This window comes from Typopeltis vanoorti, chromosome 6, assembly GCF_054136105.1.
Source record: "Typopeltis vanoorti isolate ZY-2024b chromosome 6, IOZ_Tvanoo_1.0, whole genome shotgun sequence".
NCBI classification, from domain to species: domain Eukaryota; kingdom Metazoa; phylum Arthropoda; class Arachnida; order Uropygi; family Thelyphonidae; genus Typopeltis; species Typopeltis vanoorti.
In genome coordinates this window covers 15,931,313-15,949,861 of record NC_143554.1, presented here as the reverse complement: position 1 = coordinate 15,949,861, position 18,549 = coordinate 15,931,313, and the positions used below count along the sequence as shown (strand labels likewise).

The 18,549-nt window shown below is 37.7% G+C and overlaps 1 protein-coding gene across 1 annotated transcript in view; it reads right to left on the bottom strand.

Moving 5' to 3' along the window:
* The window catches only part of Vps13D (vacuolar protein sorting 13D), a 1,260,195-nt gene that overhangs the window by 81,470 nt on the left and 1,160,176 nt on the right, over nucleotides 1-18,549 (bottom strand). Inside the window, exon 73 of the mRNA XM_090393926.1 lies at nucleotides 5,166-5,333. Coding sequence (XP_090250052.1) covers nucleotides 5,166-5,333 — 168 coding nt within the window. The remainder of the gene's footprint in view (nucleotides 1-5,165; nucleotides 5,334-18,549) is intronic.

The following is an 18,549-nucleotide window of genomic DNA, read 5'->3' as shown; positions in this document are numbered from 1 at the left end:
TATCCTCCCTGAAAATACTGTACCCATCACATTCAATTCCAGTGACCACATCTTCTGCTGACAGCCAAGTTTCACTAATGCCTACAACTTTTGGTGAGATTTCACTGACTAATGCCAAAAATTCTTCTCTCTTATTTCTAATGCTTCTAGCATTGGTATACAAAAATTGCAGATTCCCTCTAGATCTTGTACCGGCTTTAGAACTGATATATAAGTCACTAACTACCGTAGTCCTATGCCGATTTTTTTCCCCTCTCTTCTGCAATTTATTCTGCCTATAAGGATCAATAAATACACAATCAGTGCTAATGTTTCTCTCTCTTACACTCAACCTTTTCAATATTAGTTTCCCTGCCTTCAACTTCAACCTGTTCAGAAAACAATAACTTCTTCAATCTCTTATGTCCTTCCACTTTAAGATGGAGTCCATCTCTAGCATACAACTGCCTTTTTCCTTCAAACACACTCCAAACATCAACAAACTCCAGACCTCTTTTTCTGCACATTCTTGCAATCATATCATTCATTATCATTGCTCGTCTACTTAACTCGTAATTGTCAAAATGAGGCAGCACGCACACTATTCTCCCATTGACACTTTTGCTCTTCACGATATCTAATAATGTTCTTAAATCTTTTCCTACCCGATTTATACTACCTCTCAGGTCATTCGTACCCACCATAACTATCATCTTGTCTGTTTCATGCCCTCTCTTTATTGCTAAAGCCACTCTTTCTATTGTACCATCAGCCAAGCACTCCTCATGCATACCACTCTCCATACCCTTAATCATAGAATCACCATATATTTTACCACTATTAACTTCATTCAAGTTCACACTCATGGACTCATTCTCTACACTATTCAGCATGACTCTCCCAGCTTCATTACTCAACTCTCTATTACTTACCCCCCCCACTCTCACTACATCTCATTTCTTCTTGGCCACTTGTGGTTTTATTATGTTGACTCCCAATCACTCCCATATTATTTATTACTGAATCATTCACCAAAGACTCACCTATATGTAATCCTGTTCTAGTTACTTCAGCTAAAGTAATCTCTATAGTCCTAATTTCTCTGTCTAACACATTAAACTCAGCTTTAACTTCCAGTATCTCCTTACCGATCACTTCCTCATGAAGAAGATGAAGGTCATTTTTCATTTTCATAAACTCCCGCCGAAGTTCTTCCGCTACGGTCCCGATGTCAGCTTCCATTCCTAAACGCTCCAGCCTATCCCGACACTTCTCACATACGTCGACATTTTCTTTCTTTTCATTTTGCCAGACCGACCACAGATCCTTCACATTTTTCGGTGCATACATGTAGCAGTTTCCGCAACGCATCCATTGCGAAAAATCTAACGCTGAGCCAGCCTTTCGTGTAGTAGTAGAAGTCCTGCGCGCCGCTGACGTACGTTTCTTGTTGGACGCCATCTTTACACGTTGATATAGTGAAACAAACGGCAGTGAAAACACAATATATACAACACAGTTCTAAACAATAATACCACTGAAGGACACTTGTTTCTAACCGATGCACAATTTTCGCACAATTTGTGACAAAAAGCCACACTATATTTAATTTATTTATTATTCGGACTATTGATTTATTATTCGAATAATTGATTTATTATTCGGACTCTTGGTATACAGTCAACCATTGCCTCCTGCAAACAGTTCTTAACCACCTCCCATGCATTATCAACATCCAGCCCTTGCAGTTTTACATGCCATGGCATTGAGCCAAGCACACACCTAAGCTTGTCATACTTACCAGCCCGGTAATTCCACATGTACCCTGTCTTAATTGTAAATTCGACTCCTTTAGCCACCTCCCAAGTCATGACTTTATGGTCACTCTCACCAATTGGTGGCAACATGGTCATGTTCATTACAGCCACATTCTCGGTTGCAATTACTAGGTCCAGCACTCTCTGCCCCCTGGTATTTTCCAATACATGTTGCCGTAGATAGTTGTCCCTTAATAACCGCATAAAATCCAATTCCTTCCTCCCATGTGCCCTCTCCTCTTTCCAGTCAATGTTACCATAATTGAAATCACCCATAATAATTACCCTCCCTCCACTCATTTCTTCTATTTGCTTATGCATACTATCCACACCATCCACTCCATCACCCGGTCTATAGCAGCACCCAATTGTATATTTTGTTCTGCTGGATTGTATCTCACACCAAACAGCCTCAAATGTGCTTTTTTCCCCATCATGCAGTTCAACTTAACATAAACCATCAAAACCTACAGAGCGAGAACCTCTGTAATAATAAATTCTGATCTCCAAACTATTCTTCAGTGAGATTCAGATAACCTTGTCAATTTCAATGCCTGCAAAACAAAACACCCAGACTCTTGGCAAGCTTGTCTTGGCATAAACACATTACAGCCATTTCCTCCTTGATATCTAAAGAATTAGGATTCCTCTTTTGTTCAAGGCATTACAGTAATCCCTTGATTAGTGCCAAAACTCATGCAGCTATCACCCGACATCTCACCAAGAGACCAAGTTTCTTCTCCTCCTCCTTCATTCTTACTGCTGCTGTTCTCTGGAAATGCCTCCCTTCCTATGTGTTTCCGGAATACAATACAAAATCTTTCAAATCTAATGTAAACAAGTTCCCCCTTACTCAAACCTCTTCCCATACACAGTACTAATGCACTATAGGTTAGGTTAAGTTTAACCATCCAACCTCTAGTGTGTGGGTCTACCATAAAAAAGCATATATATTGCATTCAACCACCTTATCATTTTTGAAAAATCTACACTGCTTACATTCGTCTTTTATGCTGATCTACATCTCATTGCCATTTTGTTAACTCTTAAAGCAATACACAATGAATCACACAGAATTGAATTAATACACAATCTGAACTCAACTGAACATTGCCTACCAATCTCAGCTATTGCACAAAATTTAATTGATAAATTACCAATATCACCTACAACCAATATAAAAATATAACTTATTCTTTCACAGCTCTCGGAACAATTGTCCTATTTTTGCCACTGGATGGCAACACTTAAATATTGGAAAAGGTTATTCTAAAGAACTGGAATACGACTTTTACAGAACACAGAAACAAAAATGAAAAATATTTGAAAACAAAGAAAAGAAACATGAATACATAAATATACTAGTTACAGAAGAACAATGGAAAAATTATTTTACCACATTATATAAAGGTGAAGAATAAATAAAAACACCAAAAATATTCAAGTAAGAAACTATAGATGGAATAAGCAATGAGTCATCTCAAAATTGAAAAATTGGAAACTGGCTGGAATTAATGGAATGTTTGATTAATCATAAAATATGAAGGTAGAAATGACTGTAAGCATAAGAATAAAATAAACATAGGAAACAAAATATCAACCTAAAATCTATCTGAGAACAAATTCAATGTGCATTGTCTTAAAAATGTGCAAAACCCATCAGAGAAGAATTAGAATCATGATTAAATTATAATGACAAGGATTCCATCAAGTGGAACATGTACTAATGCTGTATTTGTTGTAAAACAAATTTCAAAATAATCAGCAGAATACAAGAAATTAATACTTACATGTTTCACTGACAATAGGCTAAGCATCAAGATAGCAAAATTCAACACAACTTCAAAAAAATTGAGTTATATGAAAGACTCAGACCTCTGCATGCATGAAATAGAAACAATTAAACATCATTTGATATGTCTTTCTTGCACAATCTAGGATTAATCTTGCACAAACAGATATTTGGCTGATGCAGCTATTCAGCATGCATAGTTCTGGAGCAACATCTAAATTTGAACATTCATGATGTGTCCTATATGTTAGGTATTACTGTTGATGTTTACTATGTATGCAAACTTTATTTCTGTAATTCAGCTAATAAATGTATTGTAATATATCTACTAAAATACATATATATTTCGATGTCCCATGATATATATAAACTATCTACCAATAATTCTGTGGACACTTTAGCAATTCACAATTGATACTAGCAGGCAAACCCTAATATCAGCTATGTCCATCTTCGGCCTTGATCACCTCCTGTGCCCTTTGAGGGAGGCTTCCAACAATTTGCAGCAGACATCAGGTGGAATTTCTCTCCATTCCTCCATCAAAGCAGCACTGAGTTCTACGAGAGAGAGATCGAGTAAGTGCTGCTTTGGACCTCAATCGCAGTACCAGTTCATCCCACAGGTGTTCAATGGAGTTGAGGTCAGGACTCTATGAAGCCAGAGCAGTCTTTTAATACTTCATTCCATAAGAGATGCAGCTTTGTGGTATGAGGCATTGTCGTCTTGATAGTAACACGGCTCTGTTCCGTAAAAACTCCACAGTGTAGGTAGCACTCGATTATCCTGAATATCAAGGTACTAGTTGCCTTCATGAACCACAGACAATGACCAGTGGTCCCACTCTAAACCAGCTGAAAGCATCCCACACCATTACTCATCCACCACCAAACTTTACTGTGGGTACAACACATTGGCAGCAAGCGTTCACCAGGCTGCCTCCACAACCTGCCATCAGACTGGAAACAGATGAACCCAGATGAGCATGTTGACCAGTGGAAAATGGTACTCCAGAGTACCATTTTCCACTGGTCAACATGCTCTTTGTACCAGGGTAGATAAGCTGCCTTGTTCATTGTTGTTATGTTCTGCTTGTGTGCCACAGCTCTTCTGTGGAAACTCAGCAAATGGAGTTCTTTTTGTACAGAATTAGTGCTCACCATTGTGTTACTGGCATTCTTGAACTCATCAATGGGTGGTATGTGCCGATTGTACTGGTTTTTGTGTGCCATCCGTTTTTACATCCTCCTGTGCCTGCCCTGGATGTTTCCCTGCACTAGTGATGCCAGAACATCTCCGTTTGTTCATCGCATTAGCAACTGTTGATTTTGGATGTTTCATTTGAGCGGCAATGGCACGTATGCATATGCCACCAATGTGACAGAGCCCACGATGACACCTCTCTCATAGTCACCGAGTTCAAATTGTGTTGCCATACCAACTGTTACAATGAAATACTGCTTCCATCTGTACACTGGTTTTTATGTTATTAACAAACCTGGAATGTTTCATAATTTCAAATAAGAGGGATGTCCAGACAATTATTGATAGTGTATATTATGAACATAAAAGTACTTACTTTTGCTGCTGAGTCTGACAAACCATGGGCTACATTTTTAATTAGTCCTCCAACATTGCCTTCATTAATCAACTCAGATAAACCATCGGACACATCATATACAAAACCTAAAGGATTGCCAAGAAAATCCACAGCACCTAATATCTTTGCTGCTTGACTCTTCAGTTCCTTCAATAGAAGAGGAAAAACAAATTATATATATTATAGATTTTTAACAAATATATTTTAACAAGTATAACGAGCGGAGGAAGAGAGAGAGAGAACAAAAGGTTTTTGTATAAAGAGGAATTTAAAAGTAGCATGCTATATTAATAACGAGGCTTTATTTAAAATAAAAAATAAATCACTATAACATACTGACCATGAAAAGTTGGTGACCTTACAATTGGGAGTTAGTTTATGGTTAAATAATCTGAGAAATGGATGCAGTGATTCAACAGTACTTTGCATGCTGTTTTAGGCTTCTAATAAAGATGATCTATTCAAATTGTCTTGGAAGTTACAACTTTTCTTTTTAATTACAAGAAAAGAAGAAGGGATAACCACTGGAAATTGTACAAGTGTGCAATCATCAAGGGCGTGAGGACTAAATTTTTTTTGGTTAATGGTGAATAGGTGAAATTGGATGCCAGAGGTAATCAGAAATGTTTCAATGAATTTATTCAGGGGAGATATGACAGATAACGTGCCTCCTGCAGTAAGTCCTTGAATACCAAAAAGATGCCTATATCATGTTGACAACAACTGTTCCACTGCATTACTTACATGTCCCCAATTAAGCCTCTTTCACAATACTATTAGGAGTAGATTAATGCAGTGTTATAGCTAGAGCTTTTGCCACCCGGGGCAGTCCCTGAGTTTGCTGCCACTCTCAATACGCACCAAAAATACTACAAAAAGCCAAAACGATGTATAGGGAAATAAATTAAAACACTATGTTTATTTTTGAAGTAAAACTTTAATCCCAACATTCTAAAATGTTATTTTTCTTGCTTTCTGTTAGCAAAATCGTTGATAACATTGGCAAAGTCTATTTCATAATAAGGTAGGTAATTCTTAATTTATTTTATTTAGAAAAGCTCCTCTAACAACTAGCAAAACTTACAGCAATTGTGAGGAAAATTCGCAGTAGTATTACAATATTTGGAAATGAGTTCTCGAGACTGTATTTTAGAATTAACTGCAAAAAGTTCAAAAAGGTTCAAAGTGCCGCCTGGGGTGGACCGCTCCTTCTTCCCCCCCCCCTCTCCCTAGCTACTCCTCTGGATTAATGGATTCATCTAGAGCACCATGTGACCACCAAAGAATTTTCTTTATAGCATGGGTTTTCTAGGTTAGAAAGACTAGGATACTGGAAAAATTTGTGAATGGGAACATTCACAATTCATTTGTGTGTGTGTGTGTGTGTGTGTGAGAGAGAGAGAGAGAGAGAGAGATGAAATATTCAGCATTTGCTCAGATCCTGCTGCAGAGACAATGCAAACAGCTGACCTCATATTTCAAAGCATTGTCACTAGTAATGAGACTTATAATGTAAGGCTGATGGCTTGCTTTGAATGGATTTAGAGTTTTGTTTCTTGAGAAAGTGATGCTCAGTGAGTGTGTGGAAATACAGACTTGGGGAAACAAGAATATTTAGGGGAGACACAGGTGAATGCAAGCATCTTAGAGGTGGAATGGTGGGAGAATGATCACATGATACTGAATGTAGCTTCTCACATTTTGAAACTGAGTGGAATAATAAATTCACTGTAAAATGTGTAGGAAGGCTTATGTATTCATCATACATGTTGATTAATTTTAACACTATAGATGAGTAGTAAGACTTATACGTTGGTTAGACATAACTGGTAATTAGTTTACGGAATTAACAACGCGTATAAAGTATATTAATTAAAGGTAACTTTAATGAATAACTTCTATATTTCGGCAATGTCACATTGCCATCTTCGGGAACATAAAGATATGGTATGTGCACTCAGGAACTAACACAAAGCAAATGAGGAAGAAAGCAAGAAACTAACATTGTTCCTAAAGCCCTAATGGTGCCCTCTTGCAGGCTAATTTGGTAGTCTTGGCAGTTGGGCTGAAGTTCTCATAATGAAAGTCTTCCAAAGAAGACCTTACTTTCTGTTACAGACCATATAAAAAGTTGGCATCCCTTATCCGCTCTACCAAAGACCAACCACTTCCCCTAGACCTACCTGGTGTATACCAGGTCCCTTGCAGCTGCAAATTGTCCTACTTTGGCCAAACAGGCAGAACAACAAATATCAGGATTTCAGAACACCAAGACTACATCCGGTTTCACCAGTACAGCCGCTCTGGGCTGGAAGACCATGCCTTAGATACCCACCATAAAATTTGTTGGAAGAAAACAAAAATAATCCATCGCAGCAAGTTTAAATACGAAAGATTATTCAAAGAATCTTCAGCAGCTCTAAAAAACGTTCCTAACCTCAACAAATTTGGGTGCTTGAAACTGCCCCAAATTTGGGAGACTTTCATTATGAGAACTTCAGCCCAACTTCCAAAACTACCAAATTAGCCCGCAAGAGGGCACCATTAGGACTTTAGGAACAATATTAGTATCTTGCTTTCTTCCTCATTTGCTTTGTGTTAGTTCCTAAGTACACATACCATATCTTTATGTTCCCGAGGATGGCAATGTGACATTGCCGAAATATAGAAGTTATTCATTAAAGTTACCTTTAATTAATATACTTTATATGCGTTGTTAATTCCGTAAACTAATTACCAGTTATAACTATAGTTGAGAACACAGACTGATAAGAAAATAACTATTTATTAACTTATTGCTGATATTTCACTGGTATTCTATCCAGTGTCTTCAGAGAATAAAGAAAGGTTTGTCGTAGTACGTGAGACAACCACAATCCGGTATAACAATGGGACTAGTTTAAACAATTGTAACGTACAACACAAAAGACTAAAATACAAATTATGCACCATCTATGTGAGAGAGAAAAAAAAAAAAAAAAAAAAAAGAAAGAAAGAAAGAAAGAAAGAGAGAGAGAAAGTAGGTATTAATATGGACTTAAGATGACTGTCTCCCAAATCTTTGGCAAACATACAGCCATAATTGTTGAGGTTTGGAGTATGTTTCAAGGCTTCTGTTGATTCCAGGAACAACATCTCTGACTTATAAAAGCTTCTGTGCAACAGTTTTGTTTTTTCTAATCATTCCTGTGTGCAGGGGTATCTAAAGCATGGTCTGCTAGACCTGACTTCCCATAGCGATAATGCTGGATGTATTTTTTATGTTCAGTGAGGTGGATGTCCACAGTTTTTCCTGCTTCCTGTCTTTCCCTAGTAAGCTTGATCACACAAACAGGGCACATCATAGACTCCTGGTTGTGATAAAGCAGAGATTCTATTCTTGGGTGAACAGAGGAGAGTTGCCAATTTCACATACGGTTTAAATACAGCATGTAGTTGATGTTTGTTAAGCACTCTAGATATCTTTTCAGGTGGGCCTTTAATATGTGGGATGGTGACAGTTTTGTTGTAGTCTTCTGTGGTAGACAGTGGAAGGGAAGATTTCTGGGGAGCATTTAGTATTTTGTCCATCTTATGGGGATTGTAGCCAATGGCCAAGAAGGTGTGACGTAAGTGAGTGAGTTCAGCAGTGAGAGCAATGTCATCGGAACAAATCGCTCTAGCTCTGTGGGTTAGTGTTTTTAGGATACCATATTGTTGATGAGCTGGGTGATGGTGTGATTGTTTGTGTAAATATCTTCCTATATGTGTGGGTTTTCTATAAACCAAGAATGAGAAAGTTATAGGCATTAGTGAGGCTTTCTTGATGACGGATGGTATATTCATAAGGACAGAATGCAAGGGGATATAGTAATTTCAGAGAGAACATTTTGAAAGGAAAAGTATACAAACAATTAGATAAGGCAGCAATGGGCTCCCCCCTTAGCTAACTTCCACATAGAACACTTGGAAAAGCTAGCTATTAATACAGCCGCACCAAACCAAGGCTTTGGTTATGCTATGTTGATGATGTGCTTGCTATTTGGCGATATGGCCCAGACACATAGGATACATTCTTAGCACATTTAAATAACCAACACCCAACGGAACTGGAAGCTAACGACTGTCTGCCCTTCCTGGATACACTACCCACGTCTTCCAGAAGGCTCCTTATCATTCTCGATTTATAGAATACCCACATATACATGTAGATATTCACACAAACAATCACACCATCACCCAGCTCAACAATATGGCATCCTAAAAACACTAACCCACAGAGCTAGAGCGATTTGTTCTGATGACATTGCTCTCACTGCTGAACTCACTCGCTTATGTCACACCTTCTTGGCCCATGGTTATAATCCCCATAAGATAAATAAAATACTAAATGCTCCCCAGAAATCCCCACCCCCCCATTGTCTACCACAGAAGACTACAACAAAACTGTCACCATCCCATACATTAAAGGCACATCTGAAAAGATATCTAGAGTGCTTAACAAACACCAACTATGCACCATATTTAAACGTTATGTGAAATTGGCAACTTGCATTCCATTCACCTAAGGACAGATTCTCTCCTTTATCACATCTAGGAATCCCTGTTCATGTCATCGAGCCTACTATGGACAGACAAGAAGAACTGTAGACATCAGCCTCAGTGAACACATAAATATATCTGGCACTTTCGCTATGGCAAGTCGGGTCTAGCAGACCCATACTTTGGATACCCTCTGCACACAGATCAATTGGAAAAAAACAAAAGTGCTGCAAAGAAGCTTTTACAAGTCAGAGAGGTTGTTCATGGAATCAACAGAAGCCTTGAAACATACTCCAATCCTCAACAATTATGGCTGTATAAATCTACCAAAGATTTGGGACAGTCTTCCTAAGACCAAATTAATACCTACTTTCTCTCTCTTTTTTATTTCAACATAGATGGTGCCTAATTAGGACTTTAGTCTTTGTGTTCTACTCTACAATTGCCCATACTAGTCCCATTGTTATACCAGATTGTGGTTGTCTAGCTACTGTAACAAACTTTGTTTGTGTGAAGATGCTGGATAGAATACCAGTGAAATATTAGTAATTAAGTCAATAAATAGTTATTTTCTTATATGTGTTCACATCTATACTGTTAAAATCCAATCAACAGTTATATGTGAAACTATAAGGTGGGTGATTATGACAAACTCAGGAGGCAATTTGTAGCAATATCATGGAATAAGAAATTAGTTGGGAAAGAAAGCAATGCTGCTTGGTCTCTACTTAGAAAGTATCTGGCAGAAGCACATTTTTACACCTAATCAGGAGATTAGGTGTAAAATGGATGACCGAAGAGATAATGAAGAGATATCTGGCACTTTCGCTATGCAGGTTGGGTCTAACAGACCATGCTTTGGATACTTCCGCACACAGGATCGATTGGAAAAAAACAAAAGTGCTGCACAGAAGCTTTTACAAGTCAGAGAGGTTGTTCCTGGAATCAACAGAAGCCTTGAAACATACTCCAAACCTCAACAATTACGCTGTATAAAGCTACCAAAGATTTGGGAGACAGTCTTCCTAAGACCAAATTAATACCTACTTTCTCTCTTTTTTTTTTCAACATAGATGGCGCCTAATTTGGACTTTAGTCTTTGTGTTGTACATTACAATTGTTCAAACTAGTCACATTGTTATACCAGATTGTGGTTGTCTCGCGTCCTGTGACAAATCTTTCTTTATGATCTGAAGATGTTGGGTAGAATACCAACAAAACATCAGCAATAAGTTAATAAATATCTATTTTCTTATCAGCCTGTGTTCTCATCTATACCATTAAAATTAATCAACAATTCACTGTGAAGGGGATACTGCAGTTTATATATATTAATGCCAACAATATTAATTATGGGAGATTAATTTTCGGCATTAGGCAGTTCAACATAGCCAAAAGTTACAGGCATTAGTGAGGTTTTGTTGATGATGGATGGTGTATTCATAAGGAGAGAATGCAAGGGAATATAGTATTTTCAGAGAGAACATGTTGGATGAGAGTACATCTTTTTTTAATTAAAGCAGAAAAATAAGCCAAAAAGGAGGCCATAAGAAGCACAGGGATTGAAAAAGCAGTTTATTTGAGGCTATCTGTCATGGAATGATATATATATATATATATTTGGTTGCAGCTATATGCCAGGAGTGATACAAGGGAGAATGTGAATGGACATGAATTGGGAAATTAACACAATAAGTGCAGAACTATGGAGAACACTGACTGGAAGGGATAATGATCCCAGTCAGGTATTGGTCTAAAAATAGACATCGGAGGCACACTACCACTGACTTTCCTCTTTCACGATAATAGAAATCAATTTCTACATTGCAATAATCTGTTATCTAACTCCATCTGTTAAGAGTTCTTAACTAAATTCTCATTTAGTAATCTGTAAAAAGCATTTGCAAAATTAAGTATACCACTATATATCATATTTCTTGAATTCATTCCTAATGCTTGCACTAACAACATCCCAAGGCAATCCATTCCAATCATGCACCACCCTATGAAAGAAAAATCTAGCCCTCACCCTTCTTAGAAGCATTATTCTTAGCTTCCGGGGATGCCCTCTTGTCCTTTTCCCACACTCCATAAATTGAAATCCTGTATGACTTTCAAAAATTTGTAAGTCTCAATCATACATCACTTTCTCCAGTTTGCTAGTGTCTGCAGTCTATAAATTCTCAATCTGTCTTCATAATCAGTATTCCACAATCCTGATAACATTTTTAACAGTCTCCTTTGCACTCTTTCCAATATATCAGAATCACAACGGAAAACAGCGACCAGACCTACACACACACACAATAGTCCAAGTGAGGTCTTATCAAGGCCTTGTAAAGAGGCAAAGTGACATCCTTATCTTTACATGTGAACATTCATTTCAGCATTGCAATTCTCTTTTGAGTTGTATTTGCAATCTTTGCCACGTCTCCTGAACTTCAACTTCTGATCTACTAACACTCCAAGATCCCTAGCCTCATCAGTTTCTTCAAGCATAATCCCACCAATAATGTCAGCTTGGTTGGCCGAGTGGTTAGCATATCCACTCTCCAGCCAAAAGGCTGCTGGTTCAAATCCCGCCGTGGGCATGGATGTTTGTGATTGTGAAAATACTAGTGTAGATGGTGTTGGTATAGATGAAGAAGATAGTTGCAGTTGTTGTAGTTGGTGAAATCAGTGGTGGAGACAGAGTTATAGAGTAGGTGCCCTCCCTTGATGAGTCTTTGGACTCCCTGGAGGTGTCATTTAATAATAATAATATGACATCAGATATTTAATCATACCGAAGTGAATGACTTTGCATTTACTGACATCCATTTTCCCATGCCCACAATTCCAGCTTATTCAAATTCTTCTGCAAGTACTGCATGTCAGCAGCATTCCTGATTACCCTACCTATCTTTGCATCATCAGCAAATAGCTGTATGTCACTTATCAAATACTTCCCAATATCATTAATGTACAGATTGATGGACCAAGCACTGATCCTTGTGGTACACCACTGGTTATTTTATTTTATTAATCTTTGTACTAGTTATGGGCAGTACCACCCTTACATCTCATCCAGACTTGATATAGGCCTAAGCCTTAACAAGTGTTTTACCCAATGCCTGTTCTAGTTATCATTGTAGTCATTCTCTGGTGGCAACGCCATGCCAGCAGCATGCCCTGTAGGGCCCTCAATGAAAGAACTTTTATATCCTTCTGTGTATGGAGCACAAGCTGTTTTAAGTCCTTATAGCTATCTGTGCTCCATACGCCATGTAAAGAGATGGTGGTGCTGGTAAATCTCGGAGTTGCCTCATGCTCCTCCCGTATCTTACTAGCTAGATCTTGGTTAAATCTTGCAGACTCACATCCCCCATATACCACTTTTTGATATGTTAGAGTGCCATCCTCTTATCCATGCTAATATTCTATATTCCAAACCCATATTCTCCAATTTATGCAATAGTCTACCATGCTATATTCTGCCAAAAGCTTTAGCAAAATCCAACAGTATCATGGTGTATCCATTCCCCTTATCTAGTTCAATGGTAACATTATTACAGAATGTGAGCAAGCTGCTAAAACATGACCTTCCCTTAGTAAACCCATGATGCTCATTGCAAAATAGAGATTCTCTGTCAACCCATTTTTGAATGCGAGTCCTAACCAACATTTTCAAAATCTTCATTACCACGCCTGAGATACTGATTGGTCAATAGCTGGATACATCAGTCTTTGCACCACCTTTGTGCAATACAGACATTCTCCATCCTGCGGAATCTTCCCTGTTCTGAGACTCGCATTAAACAGCATGGTCAAACGAATAGCCAGTTCAGATGAACACTCTTTTAGCCCATGTGCTGATGTCCCATCAGTCCCTATTGCTGAATTCTTATTCAGTTTCTGCAACAGCTCTAATACCTCATCCTCATACACCTGAGAGTCTTCATCCAGTGAAGAGATAGCAGTGAACTCAATGTTGCACACACCAGCTTGATAGCTTTTAACAAAAAGGACACTCATTAGCTGAACAATCTCTTCTGGGTCTATAATCCTCATGCCATCTGCATTTAGAAGAGTTATTCTTTCATATTCATTCTTTCTTTTACATGCAGCATATCGATAGAATTCTTGTGAGTAGTCTTTAGCAAGCAGAGCCAGTTTCTTTTCATACTCAGACTTTGCTTTCCATACAACAGTCGACTATTCTAGCCTGCTGCTTATAATTTTCATAACAGACATCACCTTTATGGACATAGTATTCCTTCCACAGGATCCTTTCTTATGAATCTCTTGTTTAATAAGATTACACATCCATTTGACTCCTACCCTATTTATTCTTTGAAATCTTGGGACACATTCTGATACTGCATCATTTAAGTATTGTTTAAATGATTCCCATGCACTGTCAATATTCTTCCCATCCAGCTACCAATCTCATTCCACCGAACTCAGTATACTCCTCAGTTTGGTCATAATTTCCTGCTTTGTAGTTCAGCATGTAACCTTTTCTGAATGGAACATCCATAAATCTAGTCACTTCCTAAGTGAGTACCGCTTGATCACTGTCACCAACCGGAGGCAGAATAGTTATGTCTTTAACTGAAACACTTAACTGACACTATAATCAAATCTAACATTCTTTGACCTCTAGTTCCTTTTGTCCCATGCCACATGAGAAAGTTGTCCTGCAACAGCTCAATAAATGCATTTTCATTCTTCTCATGAGATTCTACTACTACCCAATCAATACTTGGTCTTCTATTATGATTAATTATGCACTCTTCTTCTCTATTTGGTGATGCATTTCATGCATTTCTTCATCACTGGTAACTAATTCATCGGGCCTGTAACAACACCCCACTATGTAATTGATCTTGTTAGATTCCACCTCACACCAGATGGCTTCAAACTCACTGCCACATGAAATACTGTTAGTAGTACTACAATCACAGGTCTCAATTCTAACTAGATTCAAGTCATCTGATATCATTAACAGCAAGCTCCCTCCTCATCTATTTTCTCTATCCTTCCTAAAATTACTATACCTTTTACACTTGATACCAATTAGTATGTCTGATTCTGTTAGCCAGGTCTCATCTCACTAATGCCTACAATCTGAGGTCCCACCATATTGACTATGGCAACAAACTCTACCCCTTTGTTTCTGATACTCCTAGAATTCATGTACAGACATAATAATCTACCTGCATGACACAGTTGGACAACTTGCAGATCTCTATTCTTCCCTAGTGCCTTATACATGTAGACATCTTTGCACACGTTTGATGGGTCCGAACCGGATGAACACAAAGTTGAAATTGTTCTCTCCTCATCAACATTTCAATGACAAAGCCCATTCCTGTCATTAACATAGTTATATAACATTGTCATTCTCTTACACTCACATTCTCACCATTCCTCCCTTTATAATTTAGTTTCCCTGACTCTCTGTGTTAGGTCTTATACCAGTTATTAGTTTTTCCAGATTTCTGATACCAATCGAATTCAGGTGTAGGCATTTCTTCTTATACATATCTAATCTTCCCTCAAACTCACATCCATTCTGCCTATGCATTGAGTCATTTGCCATCATAGCCTTTCTTCTTAATTCATTTTTACCATAATTGGATATCAATCCATCCAAAGATGAGTTGATGAAGATGTGGCAAGAGATGCAAAATTAAATGACAAGAATTGTAGAAGGTATGGAGGAGTGAAGAAAACAGAAATAAATGATGTTCATACGAAAGTGGTAACAAAAGACTCCTCAGAGTTGTGGTGTGGGGATTCAATTATTAGAGGTGTAGTAAACAAGAAGAAACACAAGGTTTATTTTCTTGGAGGTAGGCACTAGATATGAGGAGTAAGCATGCAGAAGAGTTGGTAGTTGGTAGAATGACTTGACTGAGAAAAAGGAAAATGTAAGATTAGATATCGGGAGGTTGTTGAGAAGGATAAAAGATAATAGTGTGATAGGAAAGGTAGTCAGAGTGTTGTCCAGCTATGACAGTGATGAGATGAGGTGAAGAGCAAGGATTATGAACAATATGTTAGCAGAAATATGTGAAGAGAATGGAGTGCAGTTTGTTAATGTGTGGAATGAGTTTGAAGGACAAATTGAACTGTATAAGACTGATGGACTGCATTTGAAATGTTGGGTGTGAGTCATTTGGAGAGTACACAGAATGAATTTGAGCAAATAAGTGATATGGGAGAGTGGAAGAGTAAGGAAGGAGAGATTCATGTGTTGCTTATGAATGGAGAAGTGGACAGCACAAGTGTAGAGAATGAGAGAACAAGCGTGCAAGACAAACAGGGAAATGGGGAGACTCAGGGTGGACAACAGAACATAGCATGAGAAAAGTTGATGCCCAAACAGAAAGTTAATGTGTGTGTGTGTGTAGACAAGAAGGGAATGGGATGGTCTGGAATCTAGGGAGAAAAGCTGGATACAAAGAAGATACTGGGATAGATAAGATAAAGAAATGACTCAAGGAACATATACAGAAGTCACGCCTAATAAGTGGTATCAGTGAAACTTGTTGCAAATCTAGGAATGAGCTTTTATGTTTGTATAGATATGCTACAAGTATCAGAAACAGAGGAAATGAAATGGTTGCATTGATTGAGTTCATTTACACAAAAATTGTTGGAATAAGTGAGACAAGTTGGATGAGGATGACATCCAACTGACAGGAATAGAGATACAAAGGTATGATGTTTTTCGTGAAGATAGAAAGGGTAAAAACTGAGGCAGAGTGCTATTGGTGATAGAAAAAGAGTTATGTCCATACAAGATAGAGATGTAAGGGGAGAAGAGTGGCAATGGTTCTGAGGCAGTATGGTGTGAGATAGAAGTGAATAGAATGAAATACATAGTCGGATGTTGTTATAGACCTGGTAATGTGGATGGTAGTGATCATGAAATGTATAATGAAATTACCCAAGCAAATAGCAAAAGGATGATCATTATGGGTGGTTTTAATTATGGCAATATAGATTGGGATGTCATGATAGTAACTGGAAGTAAAGAAAATTAATTTCTCCAGTTATTGAGAGATAACTACCTCAAATAGTATGTATCACAGGGCATGTGAGGATCTTTGATTTGATCATCCATCAGAGGATGTCATTATAAATGAAGTGCTAAATCTCCCTCCAGTTGGTGAGAGTGATCATAAAGTGATTACCTGTGTGGTTGTCAGCCATGTGAGGAAAGGCTATATGTGGAATTACAAGAGTATTGATTATAGAAGCTCAGGAGATAGCTTGCAGCTGCAGTATGGAAGGAGGAGATGGGTAGAAAGGAGATTAATGCTGTTTGCATGCTATTTAAGAACTATCTAGAAGAAGCAATGTCTAGATGCATTCCAAGGCTCAGAAGGTTAAATAAGGTAGGTGTCAAATGGATGAATGAAGAGATTAAGCATGCAATACACAGAAAGAATAATTATTTAGGCAACATAACATGAGTGGTAATAATGAATTCCATGAGCAGTACAAAGAGCAAGCAAAGAGAGTGACTCAGTTAGTAAGAGAAGTAAAAGTGCAGCATGAACAGCATATAGTCAATGAAGCAAAAAACTAGGAAGTTCTTTCGATATGTAACCAGTAAAAAAATAGAAGAATGATGAAGATGGCAGATGATACTGATTGCAGAAAGTGGCATAAGGACAACTGCTGAAGAGGATATATATCTGAGACATTTAATGTTCTTTCAGATAAAAGTCTTTCATCCTTGTGAATGTGACATTATGAAGAGTTTGAGATTATGAACTCAAATGAAGAGTTCATAAGGATGAAGAGGAAGACAAGAAGAGACTGACTGTGAGTGAAAAAGAGGTATATTGGGAAATGAGCACTTGGTGTTAATAAGGCTGTGGGACTTGATGATATATCACCATATATTTTGAAGGAATGTGCAAAGGAGTTGATATCTGCTAGCTTATTTGTTTGCTATGAGTCTTACAATGGGTCAAGTTCCAAATGAGTACAAGGAAGGGGAGATTGTACCACTTCTTAAAGGAGATGACAGAACCAATCATTAAACTATAGGCCAATCTGTGTGTCGGTGTTGGAGAAGCTAGTGAGAACAGGATCCAGAATTGGATTGACAGCAGTGGTATTATCCTTGAAGGACAGCATGGATTTGCTAAAGGGAGATCATGTTTTAGTAATCAGCTTCCTTATTATAATAAGGTGACAGCAGCATTGGATCAGGGAGATGGATACACAGTGGTATATTTAAATGTTGCAAAGGCTTTTGACAGACACATGATAACTTGATAGTCAAACTAAAATAGATGGGGTTGGATATTAGATTACTGCATTGGATTGGAGAAAGGCTATTGATAGATATCAGAAATTAGTGTATGGAAGAGCCATATCCCAGAAGAGGAAAGTCACTAGTGGTGTGCATCAGGAGACTGTTTTAGGGCCAATGCTGTTTAACCTATATGTTAATGATACTGCAGAAGATTTGAGTGGGATATTCAGTTGTTTGTATAAACAACTGAATATCTCCATGGTAGTGTATGGAGATAATTAATTTGAATGTATTTAAGGTACAGTATGATGAGCTGTGTGTATGACAAAGTGATCTTGACGATGAGTCTTAAACTTTTGGGGATCTTGGGATAATGATAATAATTCTTCATCAAAACTGATGAAAGTTTACATTTTTTTTTTTTTTTTGAAGAAAAACTCATAAATCCTATTATATCCACATTGTATCTCACCACCATTCTAGTCAAAAGATGGAACTATTAAGACTTTAGTACATCATGCTAATTTTTTATGTTCTACAGAGGAACTTTTACAGAAAGAATTACAACATATTAAATATACC